This window comes from Amphimedon queenslandica, unplaced genomic scaffold, assembly GCF_000090795.2.
Source record: "Amphimedon queenslandica unplaced genomic scaffold, v1.1 AMPQUscaffold_12980, whole genome shotgun sequence".
In the NCBI taxonomy this organism is placed as follows: Eukaryota; Metazoa; Porifera; class Demospongiae; order Haplosclerida; family Niphatidae; genus Amphimedon; species Amphimedon queenslandica.
In genome coordinates, this window is record NW_003546784.1 from 7,693 (window position 1) to 28,022 (window position 20,330).

The 20,330-nt window shown below is 35.0% G+C and overlaps 2 protein-coding genes across 2 annotated transcripts; one reads left to right on the plus strand and one right to left on the minus strand.

The window, feature by feature from the left end:
• Positions 1-40: 40 nt before the first annotated feature.
• On the minus strand, positions 41-4,643 carry LOC105314346 (uncharacterized). The gene is made up of 14 exons (XM_020002098.1): positions 4,608-4,643; positions 4,419-4,563; positions 3,710-3,961; positions 3,419-3,667; positions 3,036-3,317; positions 2,679-2,921; positions 2,365-2,628; positions 1,993-2,313; positions 1,684-1,947; positions 1,291-1,638; positions 909-1,241; positions 488-820; positions 173-431; positions 41-47 (listed from the first exon to the last, which is right to left on the minus strand). The coding sequence occupies exons 1-14, from the start codon at positions 4,641-4,643 to the stop codon at positions 41-43; spliced, it is 3,336 nt and encodes a 1,111-aa protein (XP_019857657.1).
• An 856-nt stretch (positions 4,644-5,499) lies between these two features.
• On the plus strand, positions 5,500-19,603 carry LOC105314347 (structural maintenance of chromosomes protein 5-like). Its single transcript, XM_020002099.1, has 16 exons — positions 5,500-5,677; positions 5,733-5,794; positions 5,968-6,047; positions 6,111-6,166; positions 6,730-6,832; positions 7,675-7,737; positions 8,451-8,513; positions 8,561-8,632; positions 9,236-9,376; positions 13,254-13,409; positions 13,884-14,051; positions 14,741-14,906; positions 18,734-18,888; positions 18,977-19,090; positions 19,240-19,334; positions 19,396-19,603. Exons 1-16 carry the CDS (start codon positions 5,538-5,540, stop codon positions 19,601-19,603), a joined length of 1,842 nt encoding a protein of 613 aa, XP_019857658.1. The 5' UTR covers positions 5,500-5,537.
• Positions 19,604-20,330: the final 727 nt, after the last annotated feature.

Below are 20,330 nucleotides of genomic sequence, written 5' to 3' on the forward strand. Positions count from 1 at the left end.
AGACTGATGAGGAATGAGGTTAATTACTGGAACCTTGTCATTAGGAACTAAAAGGAACAGAGAATATACAACTATAAAATGGAGTAATTTACTTTTAATAAAAATTATAGTTGAATATCTGATATTATCACTTGGTAGGACAAATGAATGTTTAGTACTTGATACATTGTACTTGCAAGTATATTGTCCAGCATCAGATAATGACACATTATTGATAGTGTAGCTGATAGTGTGTTCAGTATTATTATTGATACCAGTATATGAGTGTAGAGTGTGATTAGAGGAATTGAGCCATTGTATGTTCACATTAGTAGCAATATCAACAAGAGGAGAGTGTGGATAAGTGACAGAGCAAATGAGGCTAATACTGTCACCAACAATATAATAAGAAGACAACGGAGCAATTGATGGATAATTATTACCATTAGGAACTATCAATATAAAATACACATGATAATGGTGTTAATAAAAATAAAGCAAAACTCACTTTTAATTGTTACAATAGTGACTCCTGTTCTGACATCACTTGGTATAATATAAGGATTGTTAGTGGTACTATTGAGATAATATGTACAACTATATTCTCCAGCATCAGATAGCTTTATATTAGTGAGAGTATAATTGAAATATTTTTTGTATGGATAAATAGAATATTGCTGGTTAACAATTGTATTTGAACTCCATTTAATATTGACAGCAGTATCAATATCAACCAGTGGTGAGTTAGGCTCAGTAACTTTACAAGAGAGAGTAACTTTATTACCAACTTCATAATAGGATGGTATAGGATTGAGAATCAGTGATGTACTGTGAATTGGAACTACAGTAATGAAATGTAAATTAGTTGATAATGATGGCTCAAATTACTACTAATGAGAATGTATTATAGATCTCATGATGTAACTTACTTTTAATATTTACTTCAGTAATAGCTGATTTAACATCACTTGGTTCAACAAATAAATTGTTACTACGAATAAAGGAACAAACATATTCTCCTGTATATGATAATTTGAAATTAGTGAAGGGAATGTTTAAAGATAGTTTGTGACTACCAGTGGCACCAATATCAACTACACTTGACCTAATGATCCTTTTGTTGTGTGTGATGTTAACAGTACCCTTAGTAGCAATAGGAGGTGATAATTGATAAGCAGTAATCATACAAGTTGCATTAAAACTGTCTCCAGCTGTATATTCATTCAATAGAGACATACTAACGGCATCTCTAGAATTATCGACTACAAACAAACGACATAAAGGAAAACAGGTTAGTGATATAATACTTACTTTTCATCGTAACTTGTACATTATTTGATGTCATACTCCTAACTGATTGTTCTCCTATCCATGCTACACAAGTGTAATTACCAAGTGTTGATACTGGAGTTGATGATGTTATTGGACTGAACCTCAGTGTACTAATAAATGATGTATTAGTAACAGACACAATGGGTAGTATAGATACTCCTTCACTGTCTGATACTAGTCTGTTCTCATTACCATTGTCTCTATACCAGGATACATTAACTATACTGTTAATATCAGTGTTAGTAGCAATATGGCACTCCAACTGTTGAAAAGTATTTGATAAAATTAATGTGTCAATGTTAGTCACCACTGTCTTTATAAATGTATCTATTAAAAAGTAATAAATTAATATATTATTTATACTGACAGTACCTTTCACTGTAACTGATACATTTATTTGTTGAAAAGGACAGTTATTTGGATTTTTACCAATTAGTATACTACAAATATACACTGTATTGTTGATTGACTGATCCACTGTTAATATGAGAGGATTTGTAAATGCTTTACCAGATGTATGTTCTTGCCATGCTACCACGACTTCTGAATCATCATAATTGTAACCTAATGTACAATCATACTCTCTAACATCTCCTAGTCTTAAATCAGCATCAAAAGAAATATTTATGACATTAACTAAATGAAAACATTTATACACTTTGATTTTGATTTTAGACTAACCTTTAACACAAAGATCCAATTCATTACTTATAACAGTGTCATTACCATCAATGCTAGCTCCACACAGATATTCTCCAGCATCAGAGAATTGAACACTAGTAATATTCAGTGTTGTTACTAGACTCTTACTGTCACCATTAATCATCAGTTGCGTCCTCCTATCACTAATATCAGTGCTATACTGATACCAGTAATGATTCATGAATGATGTATCAGGACCTATCCCAGTATTAAGACTGATAGTACAGGTCAATACTACTGTAGAGTTGATAAAACTGACTATTGAAGAGGGTAATACAGTCACTGAACTGATATAAGTAACTACAACATGTAACAATAAATATAATTAGTTACAATTTTCTGGATTCTTACCTTTCATTCTAAAAGTAATGACCTGCGATTGAGTACTACAGTCAGAAGGATTAGTCTCAATTATAATTGTACAAGTATATTGTGTATTATTATGTGATGGTAGTATTGATGGTATCATTAGTGTATTATTGTTACTATAAATAGAACCATTAGTAAGTAGCCAGGATACTGATACTCCAGTAGGTACTGCTCCAGTGATACAATCAATTGAATAATACTGACCAAGGGATAGTTCTTCTGTTACTGATGGTAGTGTCTCATTAACTGTATAAAAAATATTAATAGCATATACGCTATTTTGCGACACATTATACCTGTTACACATAAATTGATATTGTCAGTAGTTACATTAGAATCAATCCCAGCATTACAATGATATACTCCAGCATCAGATACTTTTATTGAATTAATAGTAAGTACTGAAGTAAAGACAATGTCATATTCTCTCATTAATGAACTATATTGTGTAATAATACTCATATCATGATACCAAGTGACACTGGGCTGCATACCAGGACCAACAGGAGTATTGAGAAGAATGAAACAATCAATTTTTACTGTTGAATTGATTAAAATCAATAATTGAGAAGTCATCACAATCGAGCTCACATATGTCCCTAAATTTAATTTTGAATATAAAGAAGGATCATTCTTAATTTGTTAATCAGTACTTTTAGTATCAATGGTAATCATCTTGTTGTCTGGTGAACAAGTCACTGGGTTGGTATCCACTTCTACAGTACAAGTATATTCAGTGTTGTTAAGTGATGGTACCACATTAGGTAGTATTAATGTATTATTGTTACTGACAATAGCACCCTCTGAATCAGTCCAATTTATGGATCTTATGATAATTCTGTTGAGTGATGAGAGATCCATGCACTGTATTGTTGCACTATATCCCAGTGGTAAGTCTGTGTATTTATCATTGTCTTGATTAAAGGGAACAAGATCTACAAAACCATAATGAATTTATAACATAAATGTATACCTTTTAAACACAAGGGTTTTAAATCAGACAATACACTATTAGATCCATTAATTGATGCATTACAAGTATATACTCCAGCATCAGTTGGTGAAACCTGTGTTAATGTCAGGATACTATTAAATGTTGATAATGAACCATTAATACTGATATTATCTGTTACAATTATTTTATTATTCTTAAACCAGTTCACTACAAGTGAAGAAACATCAGGACCAATAGCATTAGTGAGACTAATAGTACACACTATTGATACATCATCACCAATGACATAAGATGATAATGATTGGACAGTAACAGATGAGACACTGGTATCTGTAATAAACATTAATAACTAATCTACTATGATCAACTAACCTAATACACTAATAGTAATAGACTCTGTCAAACTCATAGCCAGTAAATCTGATGATACTACACAAGTGAATGTGTTGTTATTATGAAAGAGCATCACTGGATTAATGATCAGTTCATTGCTATCAGTATTGAATGATGATGAATGCCATTTTACTTCACTGTTAGGGATGGAGGGCAGTGTAGTACAGTTAATACTGACACTACGACCAACAGTGAGGTCAGTATATTGACCAGTAACAATGATATCAGGTACTAAAAGGATTCAATAAATTAAAATTGAGTATAATTTTTATTTCACTTTAGAAAAAAGGATCGATTTACATTATATTTGGATATTATCAGGGGCGTATCCAGGAATATAAGGAGATCATAGATATGGGTGCTGAGGGCGCGCGAAGCGCACCACAATTTTGGCCACACCCGCTTTTACGGCGGTAAAACGGCCTTTTCCTGCATTTTTGTCAATTACGGGTGGGGCCAAGATCATTTCAAGCATGCTGGCATGCAAGCTGCCATGTACTGGTACTTCTGATTGCTCCTTAAAGCACTGGAAACTGCTGAAATCATGATCAGGGGGCTAGATAACTTTGTTAGGAGGCTTGGTAGTGATGCAAGAGTCCAGGATTTGAGTAATTTTTTCTGAGCCCAGCCATGAGGGGGTGCTCAAGCCCCCTCAGCCCCCCCCCTAAATACGCCTCTGATTATTTACTTTTCATTATTAAAGAAATGCTTCCTGAACCACAAGTATAGTTTCCAGTATCAGTGCTCCTCACTTCTTGTATAGTCAGTGTACCACTAGTAGTATTGATATTGTAATGAGCATAATTACTAATATTAGCTCCATTAAGTTTCCACTGTATTGTATCATTTAATGTACAATGTAAGGTTACACATTCACCAATTGATACACTTGTTTCAATACTGGAGTTTCCATTTGATGATACAATTTGCTTACACGTAGCTATAAAGTATAAAAATTACAAGCATAATTGTAGTCTTTTGATATGACATACCCCCGGTAACTATTGAGGATTTATGATGAGTATGCATGCACCATAATATATGAATGATGGTTAACTTGAAATACACAAGTTAGTACAAGCTTAATGTATACTGGGTATTGACATTGAAAATTATGTGGCAGTGAAATTTAAATATCTCTATATATTGTTGTAAAATGAATACAGAATAAAGTTCATTTCATACTTTAAATAAGTACATGACTATACATTTACCTTCACAATTTGAAAGTGTAACTATGATCAATAATATTAACAAAGGAGAGAAGCAATACTCCATCTTGCTAGGGCCCAACAGAGCCTCAGACCACAGTTGTGCTATTCTGGTTGGTCAGGTGCACAATAGGGAGGGACTGTGGGTTGAATAGATAATTGTTAACAATAACTCACTGGATTGTTTCCCTATATGGGGATGATGTTTGCACACCTGGAGTTAACATAAGAAAATAAACTATCATAATATTCAAATTGTGTACCTCATCACTCTCTCAATTACACATCCATAGTTGATATGTTGAAATCAAGGCACACTATACGGCTTGGTACTTGGCGATCTATAATCAGTTATAGTACGGCAATGACCATTGACAAACAAGAGTACTGATATATGCATGCAGTTGCGACCTTGTTGTCATGAAACTATACTTTACACTGAGCAACAGATCTACTATAAACAACAACATTAGCTGCAAAAAAATAATTATGATTTTTAGTATCATGAACAAACAGTACACTCACGCAAAACGTGGGCGTATCTACTCTCCATCACGTGACTTTCCATGACGTCATATGGTACCACGTGCTAGTTCATGGCGGGTAACACGAAGGGAAAGAAGAGGAACTCGTCCCTCGTTCCTGTACCTCTAGCAGAAGCAAGACTTCTAGGACCAGGTGAAGATGTCTGCTTTAGACATGGAGCCATTAGGAAACTAGTACTACATAATTTCCTGTAAGTGTACTAACTAACAAGTAGTTGATGACATTCCGCCATTTTTTTACACTAGCACTTTTGATAATATTGTCCTGGAACCATCACCTCAACTCAATTTAATAGTTGGACCAAACGGTGAGCACCTCTCATTTATTTTCTTCTCATTTACACTCAAAAAATTCCCGGATCACAAAAAATACGGCACTGTGGCAGGGGGTGTGGCTAAATGAAAACTATGCCCTAATTTTAATGGTGCCGTCTTCTTTGTGACCCAATTTTTGACCTTTTTGTTAAGTTAATTTTTGTAGGTACTGGTAAATCAAGTCTTGTTTGTGCCATATGCCTTGTACTCTGTGGCAATACCTCTATCCTTGGACGAGCAAAAGACGTGAGTCTTCTACTTGCGTCATGTGATAGTCAGCTGACCTGGTTGACCTCGTTTTATTTGTAGTTGAAGGATTTTGTGAAGAGTGGCCCAGCAAAGGAAGGATATGTTGAGATTACAATGTAAGGATATTAAAGTATATATACATGTACATGTAGTCATGTACCCTTGTAAGATAGTATTGAATTGTCATGTGTACATGTACACATGTACACATACATGTATTGTCATCCCTTTATGCCTACCAAAGCACTTTACTGTGTTTCTGAACCTAATCACGGAATGTGCTAAAGTTTTGAGTCATATGGTCTGTATTAGGCCTTGCTTAATGCTTACTACATGTATCATATAAACTGTACATGTACATGTAGTGGTAAAAATCTATACAGTTTTATTTTGGCAATTTGCAGTAAATTGATGATATGATTGTCATAATACCTTTTACCATTTAGCCTCCTTTGAGTGACACAATTGCCAATATACACAGTGTACATGTAATCCTTGCAATCATAGAATCACTAATTTTAAGAGCCACAAAAACCCCCAGTTGTTATTTAATTATAATGTACATAATATGATAAAGATGTACATATACATGCATGCATGCATGCATGCATGCACAAACTTATTTTTTATTTAATTTATATCATTTCTTTCTTTCTCTCTTAACTATTCTTTCTCTCAGTCATCACAGAAGTGGTAACCATCCCACCATCAGGAGGCATATATTCAAGGACAGGAATAATTCAAAATGGCTTCTTAATGGAGTTGACAGGAGAGAAATGGAGGTGGGCATTAAATAGAATTAAAATGCTTTAGTTGTGCATTTGGTGGGAAAATTTTAGCTTTACAGTATTAGAGTTTTAGGTAGGGCTGATACGAATAGTGAGATATTCGAATATTCGTTCGTTAAAGCAATATTTGAATAGTTTTTTTGCTATTCGAACTATTCGCCTAATAAAATTATTAATGGTTATTGCAATAATTAATGACCACACCCACTGCGTGTCACCTGCACAGGCTGCTTTCTTAGTCTGTTTCTTGGTCTGTTTACTTATCAACTCGCTAAATACTGATGCTGTGGCCAGGGAAAGTGGTTCTCAATCTCCAAGAAACCTTGTTTGGCATCACTTTGAAAAGTTTAATACCAAAAAGGTAGTTTATAATCATTCAGCAATAACAGTTCAATTATTCGAATATTCGTTCATTTAGCATGCCAATTATTCGAATAGTAAAAAATACTATTCGTTTCAGCCCCAGTTTTAGGACTGTGCCAACAAGTTTTTGGGGGTTTAATTTTGCGGTTGTGTAATGATTCACAAAAAAACTTTATATGAAAATAATGCACTTATTTTTGGTAGAATATGCGTTAAATATATTTTCGAGAAATGTTTATTTGGACGAGGCGACTAGACATTTGTGTCATAAATACTGCGTTTATACATGTAATTATGTTTGGCTGATATGGTAGTAATGGTACTAAGTATAAATACATGTAGAACATGTTTTAGTGATATTTTTAAACTGCATGTAATTTGCGTGATTTAAGGGCTACTATGTACATTGTACATGTACATGTATTTGTACATGGTGCTATATACATGTAAATTATTTTATTTCTTTTCAAAAGGTTAAAGATCTTGTGAAGAGTTTGAATATACAACTGGAGAACAAGTGCCAATTTCTGCCACAAGTGAGTGAAAAAGTAACTGTATAGTTTGAAGGCTCCCATATTTGATGAGCATATGTTCTCCAAGATTTCCCACTGGATTTTTACATAGTGCTCATGCAGCTTCTTGTCAGTGGAAGACCCTCTACTATAGCACAACAGGGTATTTTGGCAAAAATTACAAGAAGAGAATTCTTCATTTTTATAATTTTTTCTGAAGCGTATACATGTACTTATGCTATGTCGAAAATTTGAGCTGATTTCTATTGAAATTCGATTTTTTATGAATTTTTAAAGTTGCTCCAAAATTTAACAAAGCCCATGTTCTGTAGTTAGTACAGTGTTTTTTTTGCCAAATTTCGTCAAAAATTACTACAAGAGAATTCTCCATTTTTATAATGTATCTTGATGCATGTACTTGTGCTTATGTTGTGTATAAGGTTTGAGCTGATTCCAATCAAAATTGGATTTTTATTCATTTTTAAGTTGCTCCAAATGCCATTTAATTACTACATGTACATGTACATATAGTCCCTATCAGTTCAAAGCATTCTCTTCAGCTCACTTAGCATGTTTTTATTGTTTTTGTGGGGAGCCCTTTCCTTCTCACCAAGAATTCAACCCCAAAATAATAAAATAATAGTTAGGAAATACATGTACATGTACATGTAAATGTTTTTATTGATATAATGTCAATAATTTGATGTACGTGCATGTAATTTAAAATTATGTTTTAGGATAAAGTGGTTGAGTTTGCAAAGTTAGACTGCTATCAACTGTTGGAAGAGACAGAGAAAGCTGTGAGTGGTCATATGTTAATTAGACTACTAGCTATTAATATCAATAGATTGGTACTGATGACATGTACTCGATGCATCAAAGACTGAAAGGAACTAAAGAAAAGAAAGTACAGCTTGAAGTAAGGACATGCACATGTAGAATAAATGAAATGCACTTTTTTCGACTTATAGATCAATTTGTAGTCATTAATTTTATAGGCCACATACTGTATGCATGTACATGTACAGTAGACTGAATGTTGGAAAATTGAGTTTAAAATTCTCAACAAAATAATAATGTAGTACGGAGTATGTGTACATGTACATGTATAGTATAGACATACATGTACATGTACATCTCATGTACGTCTCATGTACATTAAGCTACATGTACTTAATGATACATGTGCATTGTACTTGTAATTGATGTTATTTTTCTTTAAAATCTCATTATACATGTACGTTTATGTACATGTACATGTACATGTATATACATGACTACATATAGGTGGCAATTTTGGAGGAGGGAAATTTCGCGAATTTGGTGTTTTGAGAGCCTTTTGACAAAATATAACCCAGCCACCCTTTTGATGGTACATGCCCTCAAATTTGCCAGATTAAAAACCATGTAGCAATCATAAAAAATTAGTAATTCACCTCTTCAAAATTACCAGCTATATGGTATAGCACGTGTTCATATTTGACCCTGTACGTAATGTGCTTGCATATATTTATTAATATAGAAAAGTCTTAATGCAAAGAAAAAGGAGTTGGAAGAGAAGGTGAGACATAACGAGCTCCTAGAGAGAGATGTGAGGCGTAAAGAGACGAGGGAGAACAGTTTAAAGACTATCAAGAACCTCAAAATGAAGAAAGCTTGGATAGTAAGATACACAATCCATTAGTACATGTAAATATTGTATACTTAGAAAATAATAAGAATAATAATGAATTATGTATTTACCAGGCAGTACGTGTAAATTGCATGCACAGTGTTACCATGAGTGTGACAAACCTGTTAGTCAGCAGTTCTTTTAATGCATGACTGACTACATGTATAACTTATATACATGTACATGTACGTATACGTGTGATGTGTATTTTGAGGATATTAACACTAGTTGTTGCTTTAGTTCCAAGTTTTGCGTTCTTGTCCACAATTCTTTGTAGTTCATGTTTTAATTGTCTCCTCAAATTTTTACATATTAATAGATGTAGATGCTTTTTTGTTGATTGTGATTAGTCTTTTTAGTTCTGGTCGTCTGAAAATCAAGCATGCATATACATGTTTTTCTTTATTGTCTCTTGAGGGAATGCACATGCATTACACATTTTCACTCATGTAGATACTCATAATTAATTTAAAATAAAATACAATATTAATAATAATGTACTGGTACATGTGTATATTAAGTATACATTTATTGTCATGCATGTAAGTTTATGTCCAGTGAGTCAATATTAGTACCTCGATTGGCCGATGAATTATTGCACATGCTTGAAGTAGTTGTATGAGGTTTTTTCATGATCTTATGACAAATAATATTAACAATAACACTATTGATCTCTGGCCTGAAGTAAGACTGAACTACTGGACTCAGTACAATAGCCAAGAAAAACAATATGAGAGCAGAAACAACAAGTGCACCTGGTGGATCAGCTATAGCTAGAAATGAAGACAAGACTGCACTAGGAATGAAGCATACCCCATAGATTAACAGCATGGAACCAAATATACCAAACAACCTCTTCTTCCTTGAGGCATAGACACAGTCTCCTACTATCTCTGACTGATCATTTATGAACTTACGAGTGAAACAGAACGTCCAAACTGAAGTAACAACAATGATACAGAGTAGGACCAATGTTAATAGGAATCGAATAACAGCCGCTATAGTACTAATAGTATAAGCATAACAGACTCCTAGATCAGGTATATACTGGTATACTACACCAGATCCATCAATGAATCCTGAAGAGAAAAAGGCAGCATTGAATACCCACACGATAATGACAAGGACCAGAGCTACCCTTGGGCTTATGAACCGCTTGTGGAGATGAGGCTTGACTATAAAAAGGAACCGATCGATTGATATAAGACTCAGTGTCATGAGCATCACATAAACACAATAGAGTATTATAAAGGCACTGAAATCACAGGATCCCTGTCTCTCCTCATCAGTACTGCCAATGATCCACTCACCAGCAGCTAATGCAGTGATAGAGAAAGGAAGATACAGGATCATTACAAGGTGTCCCAGTATGAGAGAAGTAAAGAATATTGTTGATGGCTGTTTCAAGGACTTTCTTTGATAAATAGTAATGACTAGCACCACACCATTAGCTATGAGAGCTAGTATCATCTCAATACTAAGAACTGCTGCTACTGCTTCAGGACTGAAGTCCCCAGTGTAGGTATAATTACTTTCCATTATGAAACTGAACTAGCTAGCAGAAATGATTTATCTCTCTTAATATACGTACATGTATAAAGGAAATAAATAAATTCCCCTGAAACCATACAATGCTTCTCCTTGTGTTGCCACTAATGTTGTAGCCATACAATTCTCCTCTTATGTTGCCACTAATGTTGTGAGTGTGTGTGTGTGTGTGTGTGTATGATAAGAAATATTGTAGTATAACAATGGTAAGGAAGAATAAAAACACAACAAGGAGAACACACCACTGCCTATCAGTAGCATCTATAGTCACTTCATGTGTATCTTTCATTTTATAATGATGATAATGATGATAATGATCAAGTTGTTGTCACTAGGAGCCAACTGATTATCAATGCTACCTGATCTGCATGCATAATAGTGATTCTTTGTAAGTTATCTCATAATGAAAGTTGCTTTTGATGTGTAGGTGCGGGTGAGCTAATTGTCTTTCTGCCTAACCCTATTATTGATATTGCTTCATTGTGATGCTTTTTTGTCTTTGGCTGTCAGTATAGGATATTGGCAGCCCTTTTGTGTACAGCTACTCTTATGTTTCTCCTTACCTATTGTTTATCTTAATGTCATTTGTGCAGTAAGGGTCCATTAATGCTAATTTGATGATTATAATTGTGTGTATTAACTATTAAGATTAAAGAAATCTTCCTGTAACAGAGCAAATTATTGATCAGATGTTATAGATAAACCTGTCATGAGGTTGATAACTATTTCCTTACTAGTAGAAAGTTCAACAGTGACAGTGTGTAAACATGTACGACAGTCACGTATCCATTCCCTCTTGCTAGTGCATTCTATTATACTGTACTTTGTACTGTAGTCACAATAAGTAAGTACTATGAGGTAATGAAGGTATACATTTAGGGAGTGTGGCCTGATCTGCTTCCTCTGACACTGCCTGTGAAGCTGTGACCTCTACCTTCACCTCCTGTAGCCTAAGCAAACATTATGCATGTACATGTACATGTATTACTGATTTACTGTAGCATGCGGGTTTTATTGTTAATGCTGATGCTATAAAAGGACTTGATTGCTGCCTAATGAGTATTAATTGATGAGTGCTCAACTCACTAAAGCATCTATTCTTTGCCAAGCTGCTGGAGAAGTCTTTGAATACCATCCTACTGCTTGTGATTATAGTTAGACTAACAAGGTGCATTGGGCTCATCCTAATGTCTTAATTTATAAAATTAATTATTCTTAATGTATATATCTACTGGCTACACGTACATGTACACAGAGTTTCCTACAGGATTTTAGCATGGTACTCTTACAGGTTCTTGTATGTAGTTTTAAATTTGCTCAAAAATTTGACAAAATACACTATACATGTACAGTTTATAATTTTTTAATTATGAATTAAATAATTTATAATTAAATTATTTTTAATTATTTTATTTATAATTTTATAATTTTATAATGTTTTTTTTTTGATTTGCTAATGCATATACATGTTTGTGTGCTGTATAGAAGTTTTAAGCTGATTCTGACCACTATTGCTTTTTTACGAGATTTGTTAGTTGCTCAAAAATTAGACAAAAGTCCCTTAATAAAAGGTTTTTGCCCCAAATTTTGCCAAAAATGTCAGCCAGAGAAATTTCCAATTCATATTTTTTCTGTTACATACTCTTATATTGTGTAGCATGCTTGAGCTGATTCTAATTATAATTGATTTTTTATGAATTTTAAAAGTTGCTCCAAATGACATGTACTGTATGTATAGAAGCAAGAGTAAATAATACCTACAGAGAGTATCCAATGGCCCTATTGAGGCCTGCTGCAAGTGTGTGGATTTCTAGGAAGTCACATTCCACATACTTCAGTAGTTTTCAATCAATGTTTATACAGATGTGTTGTTATACCGTATAGCTTGAAATTTTCATGGAATGTAAATTTCGTGGTTTTCGTGATTATGGGCTGCCCACGAAATTTAAACCCACGAAATCATTGAAGTGCCATCCCTTACAGGCTATGTAAACTGTCAACCACGAAAATTAAACCACGAATTGCCCCACTAAGAGCAAACCACGAAAATATCGACCCACGAAAATACCAAGCCAAGCCATACGGTAACAACATTTATCATTGATAATATACAGGAGTATCCTGAACGTGACTTCCTAGAAATCCACACACTTGCAGCAGCTGAGATGGGGCCGTTGGATACTCTCTGTAGGTATTATTTACTCTTGATAGTAGTTATGAAGCATATGCTGTTTAGCTCACTTGGCATGCTTTGTGGAAAACCCTGCATGTACATTTACATGTGTATTGATACTATTTTATTGATTGGTGTGGTTTTTAGGAATATGAAGAAGCTCGCCAAATATATGATGATGCCAAGAAGAAGAGGAAAGAGGCCGAAAGGTCACTGAAGAGACTCCATGACCGTCACAGGCCACTGAGGGACAAGATGAGACAGAGAGAGGCTATTGTACAAAAATATGGAGACAACCTTAAAGTAATAATGAAGGAATGAGAGAGAGAGAGGGTGAAAGGGAGGGAGAGAAAGTAGATGGAAAGAGGTACAATTTATCATGTACATCATGTAAACATGTACATTTATATTTTCTGCTACATTACATTATATGCTTTCAATTTCATGAATTTGCCTAAGAATCTATTTTGCAGGTTTATTTTTGTAAATTTATGCCTTCTGCCGTCTTACACTGTAAAAATTTGAGTTTCGTAGAATTATTTTTTTCGAATCTTCTAAGAATCGGGAAATTTAAATCCCTCAAAAATTTTCCACTATACGGTAGTAGTATTAAGAAAATAGGCTGCCAATATTTCTAGCTTTTCTGCATAATTTGTAGTATCTTATGCTTTTAAAAAATGAATTAACATTAATGATTACTGTGACATTGAATAGTCTGATAATTAGCTTTCTAGTGGCAATCAATGCACATTCCTGTACTTTTAATTTATTTTCTAGACTCATGACAGAAAGCTTAAAGAGATCAAAGGGCAGATAGAGGCTAAAGGAAGTGAATCAGATGAGTATGGGGAGAAGCAGAAGACTGCAGTTCTAGCATATGAACAGTTGAAGAAAGAAGCTGATGAACAAGAAGAGAAAATCAATAACTTAATGAATCAAATAAGTGTAAGCAATAATGTGATGACACATAAGATTAATTGTTACAGTACAAGGGAATTTGTATTTACCGGATTAAAGAGGATATGAATTGTCTTTATAATGTATTTGCTTTATTAGAAACTTGAGTGTTTATCTTGTTGACGACTTGACGAATATTAAAACTTTACATAATCATATGTACATGTATACAGTGGTCAGCCATGTTGCCTAGTGTTTTTGTGTGAATTTTAACAGCAGCACAATAAAGAATGCATGAGTTACCTTAGGGTGGGTATTAATTGCGACACTTAATTTTAGCGTTTTTGTACTTAAAAATGCTAATTCAACCAGCCGCTAATAATAGTTATTATGTACTTGTGTAAACAAGTACACAAGAGAGGCAAGATCTGTAACAAGATAACAGTAAATAAGGTGGTCCTGTTAAGTGTTCTGCTCTTAAATGTATAGATGGGGCGTCTTGAGTAGTGTTATGCTATTGAATGGGGGTTTTACCATTGATTTTCTTCATATTTTCGCTAATATTACATTTTGCTAAATCAGGGTCCCCTTAAAAACACTAAAATTTAAGAGCACATTTAATACGCACCCTAAGGTATGTACATGTACAGTATATTATGTAATTCTATTAGCAATACATGTACATGTACACATGTACTACTTTCTCAGTCTTAATCTTATCCTTACTTGTATTTTAGGGTTTGAAGAGTAATCTTGAGTCTCTGCCACCACCAGACACACTAGAGCCTCAAGTTAAGCGGAAGACGAGGGAGATATACTCACTCAATGCTGAGTTTGCGCAACTACAGAGCATACAGTCAGAATTATTGCAGAAGAAAGGAACCTGTGAAGCAAATATAACACGTAATTTATTACATACACAATGTGTACTAGATTTATAGTAACTTTTAGTTACAAGTACTATTATTTAAGATTGGAAGAATGTAGAACATTTAAGGGGCGAGCCTGATGGAATAATCAATAATAGTCATGTTGCATTTCAGTTACCGTATAGCGGGTAATTTTGGAGGGACTAAAATTTGGCAAATTGCTAAATTTTGGTGATTGGCGAATTTGTGGCCATGTTCCATTGAGCATACGTATAATGGCTCAAAATGGTGGATTTTATTTTGGCGAATGGCTATCGAACGCCAAATTCACCAAATTTAACTCCCTCCAAAATTTCGTATTTTAGACAACAATAAATGACTTTAAACAATTATTCTTAAACAATGAATAAATGATGTTTTATTGTCTCAGTGCTTAATGCTTTTAATGACATTGGTTGCTGTGTAGTAGTGCAATATACTAATATAAAATATACTTATTCTAATTTATTACATTCAATACTGCATTATTTTGAATGCATGAATAAATGGGGTGACATACCGGACAGGCGAATGGGGTGTGACTGAGAGTACTGCTAGAGTGGGGCTCGCTTAGGCTCGCCCCAATCACATCCTGCTGGGAAGGATGTGATTACAATCATGCATGTTTTTAATAACTGGGTGGACCTAGTCATTACCATCTCATGATTGCTATATAAACCAGGAGCAGCGCATAATCAGAGCTACATCTGTTAATCCTTCTTTCCAGAGTGTCTATTTATTATGGAAAAAGCAGCCCAAGCGATCCCGTATTGTGTTGGTAAATGGCTCCCATCAGATCAGGCCATCCTTAACAAGTGGCTGGAGAATCTCATTGAAGAAGTGGATGGGAAGGAGTCCACTGATGGTGTTGATGAGGTTGATGCTGCAGATGAAGGCCTTGAGATAGTTGGACTACAGCCACCAGTTAGAGCTCTTAAAGTCCTGATAGAAACAGACTCTGAGGTTAACATGTTCTTCCACCAAATGTTCCGACAGATTCCAGCTAAAGATCCAACCTGTAAACCGCAGGTCCGCAACTATCGTATGATGTTGCGTCTGATAAACCGCATTATGACCAAAGCACCAGAATTCAATGGGTCTGATCTAGTTGGTTTTCCCATCAATGCTATACTAAATTGGCCTATGGGAACCACAGGAGGGTTTGCTGCCTTCTTGAACGGCAAAGTTAATGCTCATTTTAAAAATATTCTCAATCACTGGGCCATTTTCCTTAAATCTGAAGAATCCTGTTATGTCCTTACTACCGATGAAAATGGATGGCTAGGACCAAATGCCATGGCTCATCCTCAGATGCAGAACTTTGCTATTGATTTCGTATGTGATCCATCGCAGCCGCACTATGGCTTCAAATCTTGGGACGATTTTTTTACTCGGGAGTTTCGTAAAGGCATTCGTCCTGTTGCATCTCCTGATGATCCGCAAGTCATAGTAAATGCTTGTGAATCTGCTCCTTTCAATATTCAGACAAACGTTAGACGCCGAGACAGGTTTTGGATCAAATCACAGCCTTACTCCATTAACTTCATGCTTGCTAATGATCCATTAGCAGAGCAGTTTGTAGGAGGCACGGTGTACCAGGCTTTTCTCAATGCTTTCAGCTATCACCGCTGGCATAGTCCAGTTGATGGTACGATTGTTAAGGCATACGTTCAAGATGGAAGCTACTACTCAGAAGCTCAATCTGAAAAAGGTGATCCAGCAGGGCCCAATAATTCTCAGGGCTACATAACCGAAGTTGCTACCAGGGGGATCATCTTTATCGAAGCCGACAACCCAAAGATTGGTCTCATGTGTTTTATTGCTGTGGGAATGGCTGAAGTCTCAACTTGTGAGATTACAGTGTTTGATGGGCAGCATGTGCAGAAAGGCCAACAGATAGGTATGTTTCACTTTGGTGGATCCACACATTGTCTTGTGTTTCGTAAAGACGTCAATCTAACTTTTGATCTTCATGGTCAGACTCCTGGTCTGGAAGCTCATAATATTCCTGTGAAGGCAAAAATTGCTATGGTCCAATAAATGGACAGTTTAATCATGGATAGTTTGACTGTTATACAATTATAGCTGCTGCATTAGTTCTTTTGCTACCAATATAGTGTTGTATTAGCTATATTCATTTTTGTAGTGCAAGTCAAAATGATGATCATTTTAAAAATTAAGCATGGGGAATTAATAGTGCCCATGCGCAGATGACTTTTCATACCAACCACCCAATTCATATAAACTGGGATACTTTGTCAACTGAAGACCTTCTGAACCTATTCACTATTCACTACAAGTGATAATAACCTTTGTAATCTTAAATTCTAATTATATTTTTATGCTCTACTGAGTCTGTTTATTAACTAGACGATGAAGACATTAAAGGGGCAAGCCTAAGCAAGCAAAGCAATTTACATACTAATAGATCTTGACAGACTAACAATACTCATGCATGATAATGATTATTGTGCAACTAATAAGCAGGCTCAGAACTTGATGATCTACCTTTGTATTCTCTATAGCAATTAAAGTTACCTTGCTTATAGCATTAAAAAATAGCTACAACCAGTCATTGCACAAATTATATAGCTACAACTGTAGCTATGTAGTTCATTGAATCTCATTGAATGAATGAATGATTGAATGATGAATGAATGAATGATTGAATGAATGAATGAATGAATGAATGATTGATTTCTTAATCAGAGTTATTTGTGTCAATCAAAAACATGGCATATCTGCTTTCTTAACCTTCCTTGCTGCAGTACAGTGACTACATTACACAGTCTAATCTTGCCGCTGACTTCAGTGAAAGCTCAGCCACTTTGTGACTACACCTGTTTTTAATGAAGATTATTAAGTTAATTAAAAAGTGGAGATTTTTTCATACAGATAAATAGGGGTGATGTACGTGTACATACAGACAGACAGACTTATATATTTGTGTTGTTTATGTGGGGCTCACTCATGCTCACCCCAATTAGTAGTATTAAATTTTCTAATACATATGCATGTACTTCAAGTTGTGTAGAAAACTAGAAATTTTGAGTGTTCCAGTTAAAATTTGCTATAATTGCTATTATAGTACATGTATAAGGCTATAAGTAGCTCATGAAGCATGCTAGCTGTGTAGCTCACTTGGCATTCTTTGTGGGAAACCTAGCAGTATACCGTAAGTGTAGAAATTTTCGAGGTGTATTAATTTTCGCGGGTACTAGCTAACCGTGAAAATTAATATTTTAACCCTTTATGAACAGAACGCCCACACGTCCAATTATAGTTGTTAATAACAATGGTACTGTACAAGTTCTTCAGGCGTGTGGACAAAAATAAGGACAAGATAGTGAAGAAGACAAACCTGAGGAGAAGTCACAAGCAGCTGGTGTTGCTAATGATCCAGAGAAGTAAAATAGAAAATGAGGAGAGTCCACGTGCAATAATTATTACATCACATGACCTCACTGACCACCCCTTTTATGATTATCCGCGAAATTTTATCCACGTGAAATTTATAAAATAAAGCAACTAGCACAAAACTGTGAAAATTTATTACCTCGAAAATTTCTACGCTTACGGTATTTGAATAATAACAATAAACCAACCACAATTAAAGGATGTGCTGACAGTACTGTACATGTACTAAGAGTCAAAATTTTGAAATGAAGCATTAACCAAAAATCACTTGAAGTACTACCAAGAGTGGATGATTAATTATTCACTCTTGGTACCTTATGTGTATGTATATGTACATGTGCTCACTTCACTTCCCCTCTTGTATAATTCTCCTGTCATTCTTAATGATCTTTCTCTCTCCCTCAGGTTGTAGAGAAGAGTTGGATGCCATTAATGATGTATACAAGCAGAGACTGGAGATGCTATCAAGGAAGGACAGAGATGCTTATAGTGCACTGAAATGGCTCAAAGAAAACAAGAGCAAGTTTAAGAGACCAGTTTATGAGCCAATCCTAACACTTGTAAGAGATGAAGTGTATACATGTACATATTATACATGTACAATGTGCTTCTTTCTCTCTTTTATTCTTCCTTTTCTTTTTCATGTAGTTACGTATTAAGGACATGAATTATGCTAGTCAGATAGAGAGTTTCTTTAGTGGACGTGATCTGGTGTCTTTTATATTTGAAAGTAGAGAAGATCGTGACGTTTTTGCTAGAGAAGTACATACACCAGACCCTCATAAACACAACTTTATCTTTCTTTTGTCTCTCACTCTTCTCTTCCACTCACTGTCCTTTTCCAATGAACCTCTCTCTCTCTCTCCCTCCCTCCCCCTCTCTCTTTTCCTCTCCCTCTCTCCTCTTATCAGGTGAGGGATAGTATGAATCTTAGGGTTAATATGGTTATTGCTCCTTCTAATCCACTCTCTAATTACAAATGTAAGGTTCCAATGGAGAGGCTAAGGTGAGAACCACACCCTTTACTAAATGTACATATGTCATGTACATGTACATGTTGTTTTCAGGCAGTTTGGATTCCAGTACATGTTAATGGATTTGGTTGAAGCTCCTCCTCCTGTACTGTCCTATTATTGTGCTCATCAGCATTTACATGATATCCCAGTGTCTCTTAATAAATTAACAACTCAAAGATTGAATAGTTTAAAATCATCTCATCCAGAGGTACAGAGGTTTTACACTGATGATCAGATGGTAAGATATTGTTATTACTAGACGAATGTAAAACATTAAAGGGGCGAGCCTAAGCAAGTAAAGCAATGTACATACAATAGATATTGACAGACTAACGATACTCATGACAGTGCAACTTAAGCACCTCAGAACTTGATTGAGTGCAGTGTAGTTCTTGACCTACCTTTGTAATCAAATCAAGTTTAACATTTGGAAAGCATTAAAGATAGCTAGAAACAGTCACTGCACAAATGATATGGCTAGATAGGCAACTGTAGCAATGTAGTCCAAGTTAGTTCAGGCTGTGACAGACATTCAAAGTCATTCACATCAATAAAGATGGCATATCTGCTTTCTTGACATTCCTTGCCGTTGCTTTGGACAGTGGTATGCGAGTACAGTAAGTCAAGTTATCAGCAACAAGTGTAACAGGGTAAAAAGTATTCCTATAATTGATTTCACCACCTTGCAAGTACAACTTGGTCATTATTAAGACTTATAGAGGTTCTCTCTACCTTATAATGCTTCTAGAGAAGTCTTTAGACAGTATCTCTATGCTCTCTTGCTGTTAGAAAGCTCTTAACTTTGTCCCATGTGTAAGCCGCCATTTTGTTTGCCGTAACCACACCCACTCACGTAAAGGAGCGTGGGCGGGTGGTTACTAAGGCTTGTTATTTCTCCAATACAACGTGTATAGAAGAAATGTAAGTGCGGACATACAAATAAAAATATATATATATATATATATATATATACACATAGCGCGACG

Excerpts from the sequence above, each read along its gene's own strand:
- LOC105314346 (XM_020002098.1), bottom strand. The coding sequence starts at position 4,643 with ATGGAAACTCCAGTATTGAAACAAGTGTATCAATTG. Across the intron at positions 3,962-4,418 it reads CATTTCTTTAATAATGAAAA|TACCTGATATCATTGTTACT; the intron begins GTAAATAATCAG and ends GAATCCTTTTAG. Across the intron at positions 821-908 it reads TACTGAAGTAAATATTAAAA|TTCCAATTCACAGTACATCA; the intron begins GTAAGTTACATC and ends TCATTACTGTAG.
- LOC105314347 (XM_020002099.1), top strand. The coding sequence starts at position 5,538 with ATGGCGGGTAACACGAAGGGAAAGAAGAGGAACTCGTCCCTCGTTCCT. Across the intron at positions 6,048-6,110 it reads TCCTTGGACGAGCAAAAGAC|TTGAAGGATTTTGTGAAGAG; the intron begins GTGAGTCTTCTA and ends TTTTATTTGTAG. Across the intron at positions 14,052-14,740 it reads ACTTAATGAATCAAATAAGT|GGTTTGAAGAGTAATCTTGA; the intron begins GTAAGCAATAAT and ends CTTGTATTTTAG.